This window comes from Austrofundulus limnaeus, unplaced genomic scaffold, assembly GCF_001266775.1.
Source record: "Austrofundulus limnaeus strain Quisiro unplaced genomic scaffold, Austrofundulus_limnaeus-1.0 Scaffold23, whole genome shotgun sequence".
Classification (NCBI taxonomy): Eukaryota; Metazoa; Chordata; class Actinopteri; order Cyprinodontiformes; family Rivulidae; genus Austrofundulus; species Austrofundulus limnaeus.
Window position 1 is genome coordinate 1272602 of NW_013952425.1, and position 6957 is coordinate 1279558.

General features: G+C 41.8%; 1 protein-coding gene across 32 annotated transcripts in view; it reads left to right on the top strand.

The window, feature by feature from the left end:
- LOC106514844 (protein tyrosine phosphatase receptor type D) overlaps positions 1-6957 on the top strand; it is a 469094-nt gene that overhangs the window by 340862 nt on the left and 121275 nt on the right. For all 32 annotated transcript variants that reach the window (XM_014004324.1, XM_014004325.1, XM_014004323.1 and 29 more), the window contains one exon: positions 3738-3932. In XM_014004324.1, coding sequence (XP_013859778.1) covers positions 3821-3932 — 112 coding nt within the window. In that variant the 5' untranslated portion in view covers positions 3738-3820. The remainder of the gene's footprint in view (positions 1-3737; positions 3933-6957) is intronic.

The following is a 6957-nucleotide window of genomic DNA, read 5'->3' on the forward strand; positions in this document are numbered from 1 at the left end:
GTATGTATGTATGTATGTATGTATGTACAGTATATGCGGTAGACGGTAGAAACAGTATGAAGTTGGCCTATGATAGAAATTTATACTCTACCGTCCTATCGTCATTATGTCATCGCACCTGTGTGAACAGGGCTGTGAGTGCAGAGACAACTGAGCAGGAGTTCGAAATATAATGAAGAAATTCTAGCATTTTAAAACACGTATAGAGAGGATAAATCCTCAAAATTTCCTCCTCCCACTGTAGAAAAGTTACGTACAGTGCGTCGTGTCGCTGGATCATTTCCTCTTCCCTTTCTCTCCTCTCCTCTCCTAGAGCCCTAGAGAGAGAGAGAGAGAGAGTTGCGACACTCTTTGAACTAGCCGACACGCAGTCACGTGTATCGGCTGGTTCAAAGAGGGGCTCTGTCCTCTCCTCTCGCTGCACATCGTGCAGAGCGAAGCTTTGACAACTGTAGTTTTTCACATCTAATTGTCGGAGAAAAAACTTTTTTATGTATTGTTACCCACAGAGATTATTTAAAAAAAAGACGTGGACATTCGTTCAGTCGTAAATCCATCTTGCTTTTTTTTTGTTTTGATGGCTTCTGCTCTGCTGATGATGATGATGATGAAGATGAGCGTGCAGCAGAGCAGCAGCTGATAAGTTCAGCAGGTAGAAGCTCATTGTTTGGCAGGCAGATATTAAAGCAAAAACATTGGGTTTAAGTAAGATTACAGTTTTCTGCAAAAWAAATGCTCTAAAAATTACATTATCTTAACTTTTTATGATAATTCTCTACCGCGATATATACCGTTACCATGAAGGGGTTCAGTTTATACCATGATATGAATTTGAGGTCATACCGCCCAGCCCTAAGTGGTATTATTTAAAAGTTAAATAATAAGAAAGTTAACCATCATTAACTAAACTGTAGGAGAAAGCTACAAACCAGAAATAGACAAAAAGATTTGATTGAAGAAGATTGCAATAACATATTTACAATAATTACAAAATAAAAGACACTAACATTGGATGTAAAAGCACACTAACATTAAAATTTGGAGCACTGCAGATGTAAACTAATAGAAATGGGACGGATCAATTGATCAATAGACTTGCAAACAAACATATAGATTATTTGGACCATTTTTAGGGACATGTATAGTAGGGTCGGGCAAAATCGTACTGAGTGCAATCAATCGTCAGAAAAACTGTCAGCAATTAATATTTGCCACTTTGCAATTACTGCAATTACTGCAATTACTGCTACGTGATGACATTTTTGTGTGCGATGCACTCTCACTATCATGCACACAGATAAGCCTGTGGCATATTGTTTTGCTAAAGGTCTGCTGCCACTTAACGTTGTGGAAAAAGTGGGTTTGAATTCACTGTTTACTATTTTAACCTGTTAAAATGAAGGAATTAATTTAGTTTGATGGTTTGTAATTATCATTTTAGAACACAGGGTAACTGATTTAGAGTCAAAAACATGGAAATGCAATTGCCACGTTAATCGTCATATTAATCGGCTAAGTGCCACAATTAGTCATGGTTAATTTTATTTGCTGTTCTCGCCAAACCCTATAGTTTAGACATTGTTGAGTTTTTGATTTGTTTCTCATCAACGTTTTAGCAGATTATTGAGAAAATTGTTGTATTGGATGAACACAATAAACCAGTAAATTATCACAGCCCGGATTTTTGTGAAACATGATCCGTGGGTTTTAGCTTTGCTTACATTCGATTGTCCTTGTATTTACTCACACGGCACAGCCTTTTAGCCATCTCACTGGTTGTTACACAACATGCAGATGGTTCTGTTTGCCTCGCTCTGTGTGTGTGTGTGTGTTATTGGGAGTGTGTGTTCATGCAGGGCTTGAATCTGGGAGGGGGAGGGCTTGTGAGCACTGCAACTTCAGTCCTACCCAATGTCATTTTGTTAATTCACACTTCATCAATTAGCTCAAAAGGATTCACTTAGACGTGGAGAGGCAGATGTGTAAAACAGTAACCTGAGGAGACAAACAGCAGCGGTGTACATATGGATCACACTGCAGCGCCGTCCCCTCACACTCCGCTGGGGTTTTTTTAAAGTCCAGTTGGTTTTAATCAAACTCACTGTCACTAGAAAACCCAGCTCATGTGAAAAGTCCGCTCATATTCTCAGAGGTATGCATATGCATTTGCGTTTGTGTGTGCTTATGTGTTGTGGCGGCGAGAGCGGCGGATAAGATTGCCTCAAATTGATTCCCTCCGCCGCCGCACGTCCCCCGCTCTCGCTACTGGCCCCGCAGCGCTTGGAGACAGGTAGTCATGTCTATCTCCCCCCAACACAAATCGAGTGTGACAGGTGCGCTATCTTCCCGTCTTTTCTGCCATTTACAGCCCACAGAAATGAAAGAAGAGAGCTGGGAGCGGGAAAGAGGATGATTGGTAACAGGGAAATGAGGTACTTTGTCATCATCGGGCCGAGTGATTTGGCTTAGGGGAGGTCTTGTTTTGTTTTTTTGTTTTTTTTACTCCCCTTTAATGCATAGCAGTCAAATTTGCAGATAAACAGTTCAATATAATGTCATCCGTGCTGAGCACAATTACTAAAACTCCCAAACTTCTAAGGAATCCAACATGGTGGGTGTTTTACCTAGAACTACCTAGAACTCCTCCCGTCACCATGGCTGGAACAACAGTTTGCTGCAGAACAATGCAGGCACAGCAACCATTTACCAACCCTAAGTACAGTATGACAGTCAGATTAGCTGGGAGCAGTGTTATGAGCCGAAGTCTACCGCAAAGCATCCATCACTAAGGATCAAGCTCAGGCTTAAGCAAATGGATGACAAGGGATAGAGGGAGTCGGCAGCTAATGCCAGTTCACTGTATCCCATTGATTTTTCACAGTCGTGTACTTCTCCTTCGATAAAAGGCTCAAACGGGAATGGAAACGGTCAGCCGCTCTGTCTTAAAGATTTTCTGTGGCGTTTGGGCTGAGCWGAATAAAAAAGAAAATCTGTGATTATGTGTGTACTACAGCTAGGACACMACTATGACTCTATGAATTAGAGCTACTAAGGCATTTTTTTTGTATCATACCATATGCTGTACTGTTTATTCGTATTGTGTCATGTGTCTTATTGTATCATCTAGCATTGCACTACAACATCATATTATGTTGTATCATACCTTTTTGTCATATGCAGTCAAATTCAACCAAGAAGTTGTTCAGGGCTTTACTAGGCAACATCCGAGAAAAGGACAGGCAGATCAACAGAATGTTTAATTTAATTTTTTTTATCGCCCGTCACTTTTACAGTGTGTTCTTTAAGTGTAACAGACATCAAGGCTGTTCTGAGGGAGAGTTAAAATACTCTTTAATTATGCAGCATGTTTGATTGGTGCTCGCGACCCAAGCTGTGAAGACAAAATCATGTTAACTCGCCCTTTTATCTGTGTGATTTTTCCCCTGTCTCATGCGTGCGCACGCTATCTCTGTCTCTCATGCACACATGCACACGCATCGTGTGAAGTGACTGTTCCATTTAGGGAACTGTCAGAATATACCCCGTGAGCACATCAGGCTGTTCCTATCCTCTGTCAGCTCCAGCAGAGGCTGTGTGGGGGTATGTCAGAAATGTGCGGGGATAGATAAAACCTATGGAGCCAAACAGCTTTGTTTCATTCATTCCCTCTCTCTCTCTCTCTTTTCCCCCCTACTTCCTTCTTTCTCCGTCTTCCCATTCCTTCTTTCCTTGTACAGGCTGTGAATACCCTGCATCTGAGAAATCAGACCAGACTGACTCACAGGGCTCTGTGAGCCAGTGCCACCGAGGCTGCCAAAGCATGCTGGTGCCAAGCTGTCCCACCATGCACAGAGCCAGACCCACGCTGCTGCTGCTGCTGCCACTGCTGCTGCTCGTCCAGGGTCTGCTCCTCCACCTCGCCGACGCTCAAAGTAAGTCCACCGTACACTCTTACGTAGGCCTCAAAAAGGCTGTCCTTCTGAGATGGTGACTGTTCTTTTCCTTTTCATTCTTGTCAGACACCAAATAAAAGTTACATTCATGACACATTCAGGTTGATATGCATACAAAATGACCATTAGAGTAAAAGGTGGCAGCATTTTACACAAGTTCTAAACACAAAACACCTCCCCGCCTTCACCTACAATCTGACTGGAAAAATGGAAGCAGCAGTAGTTCATACCAGGGTTTGACAAGTTTTTTTAACCTGCCTGACATGAAAGGTTACCTGCTCAAAACAAAATGTGCAAAATTTCAGTATTAAATCAGACAAACAACTGTTGCCATCTAAACGCTGAGCTGTGTGATGTATTCTACATAAGGAGACAGAAATTATGATGATTTAGCCCCTGTCTACGTGTTTTTAAATGATATATTTCTTCATTTATTTTCAGATTTTTTAAATTAAACAGACATATATTATAAAAAATAGTTTACATGCCCATTCGGGCGGGGATCGGGACACATCAACCTGCCTRAATTTGTTTTACGCACCCCGGGCTGTCGGGCAGTGGTATTTGTCGAACCTGCTTCATACAGATATTGAGACAAACTTAAGTCTGATAGTAGCTGAGAGTCATCCCTAGCATATACATAGGGGCGGCTGTGGGAGAGTGGTTAGGGGAGTCGTCCTGGAACTGGAAGATCACTGGTTCGACCCCTCATCCAGCTGTCTCAGTTGTTGTGTCCTTGGGCAAGACACTTCACCCCAATGCCTCTGATGTGTCCCATCAGTGTATGAATGTGATTGGCACCGATTAGTCTCCATAGATGATTGTACATGTTAGCTTTGTAGAGACCTAACAGCTGTGTGAATGGGTAAATGAGGACACAGATTGTAGTGTGAAGCACTTTGAGTGTTCTGGTTGGGTAGAAAGGCGCTATGTAAGTGCAGTCCATTTACCATTACATATACAGACTCCAAGTGCTAACAAATCTTTCAACATCGTTGTTTCAAACTTTAGCATGCAAGGTTCAGGCTATACAGGATGGTTAATCGGTCAGGATTTTTGAAGCTGTAATTTAAGAAAGTGATCAATTTTTATGGCATTTAAAAATTAATACAATTAATAAAATGTACAAACACAAAGAGAGCTTTAGGCCAGTCAATATTACAGATGTTGAGTTAAAATTGTTTACAGTAGTAACTGAGACTAGCCCCCAATTTATACTCTGAGAACTACTTGATTACTTGAAACTTCAAACTTTGTTTCTAACAATTGGAGTCAGCTGAGTATTTGTCAACAGAAGATATCGTGAACCCCTAAATAAAATTTAATGTAACCCTTAAAGTAATCATTGGGTGTGTTAATTGTTTTTAACAATTTGCCTGTCGTGAAAGGAATAAACTATTATTTTATGGAAGGAAATACAAAAAAAGTAGCTACAACAATGTCAGTTTGTCGATTTGAGCTTTGACATGGCCATCCCTGAGGCTCGCCCTTAACACGTTAACAAATAAATAATGTTTCAAACAAAATGGCTGTAACTCCATCCCTTTTTAACCTAACCTGATTTTAAAATACTGGCAAGAAAAGGCAGTGGGCAATATGCATTTTTTTTTTCAAGAATTGCTGGGTTTATTTTCCCTCCCTCCTTGTAACACATCTTTATTTTAGAATACCCTAACCCTTTTTCTCAATGAACCTCAAAATTCGTCCCCGTCTTTATTTTCGAAGTGTATTTTTTTCTGCAATAGTAACCAGAAATGCTCGGGCCTTAGCTCAGAATATCACAATGAAAAATCTTCAGAATTGAGTTACTTGACATGAGACACCTGCTCATTGATGTGTGACAACAGTTTTCAAAGCTCATTGAGCTTTGGTCCTACACCAAAGATTCCCCCTCCTTCTCCCACCTTTTTTTTAACACTAAGATCCATGAATCATTAGCTCCTGGAGTCACAGTATGATGAATACAATTTTTATTGCTCCCTCAGCACCGACTGAAATCCCCTCTGTTGGGCTGAATATCTCTGACTGAAGGGCTCGTTTACCCAAGGTCATATACAACGGAGCCACGCAAAGTGAAATTGATAGGCAAAATTTTCCAACTTTTTGCTTGAGAAATGTTCCCTGCAATCTCCTGAAATGCGTTTTATTTTTCTCCCCTTTCCCCTCCCGCCACATATGTTTCTCAGTGGGAGAAGAGGCAAACGGAGGAGCGTATTCTCGTTTATCCTCTCGTTTTATGTGCCGCTCTGGGATTTATGGACACAGTTTAATTATGGGACCTTCCAAACAAAGCATTAATGGTCAATAAATGTCACCAAGGGAGTTTTGGAAGTTGTGAAACTCCCGTGTTCCACAGTTCAGTGTAAAGTAACACAACATTTGATGTAGAGGGTGGGGGGTGGGGGGAGGCACGAGCAGCTGTCTTGGGAAAACCTGTGCAACTGTACTCGACAGCCCCCCGAATTTTGACGCCACAGTTTAAACCTTCCCCCTCCACCACCACCCACAAGTAATTTCCTTCCTTTAGCTGTCTGGCTGCGAGCAGCTGCCGTTACCCCATACTCTCCTTAAAACAGCTGTGCTGGGTCATCATTTCCACGCCAAAACAAACTTAGCACGAGGGAGCCACAGTGGCTGTCTGTTAATGACTGAGAGGGGTGTCTGAGAGTTGGGGAGGTCATCCTGTCTGAAACCGAGGTGTGAGAGAAATTGCCTGTTCCTACTTCAGGCGGTACATTACAGCTCTGGGATTTAAATTTAGTCTGTGCTCCTGCGCCGTCTGATCTCCCTCTTGCATGCAGTTGTCCCTCGCTCTCCCAGCTTCCCTCAGTTGTTGTTCTAATAACTCTCTTGCCAATTTTCTCATTTCTGCTTTGGGATTTTTCTTTCTGTTTTTGTTTTGTTGTCTTTTTTTATTCTCTTTCTTTCTTTTCTTCTGCAATCCCCCCTCCACCACACACACACACACACACACACACACACACACACACACACACACACACAC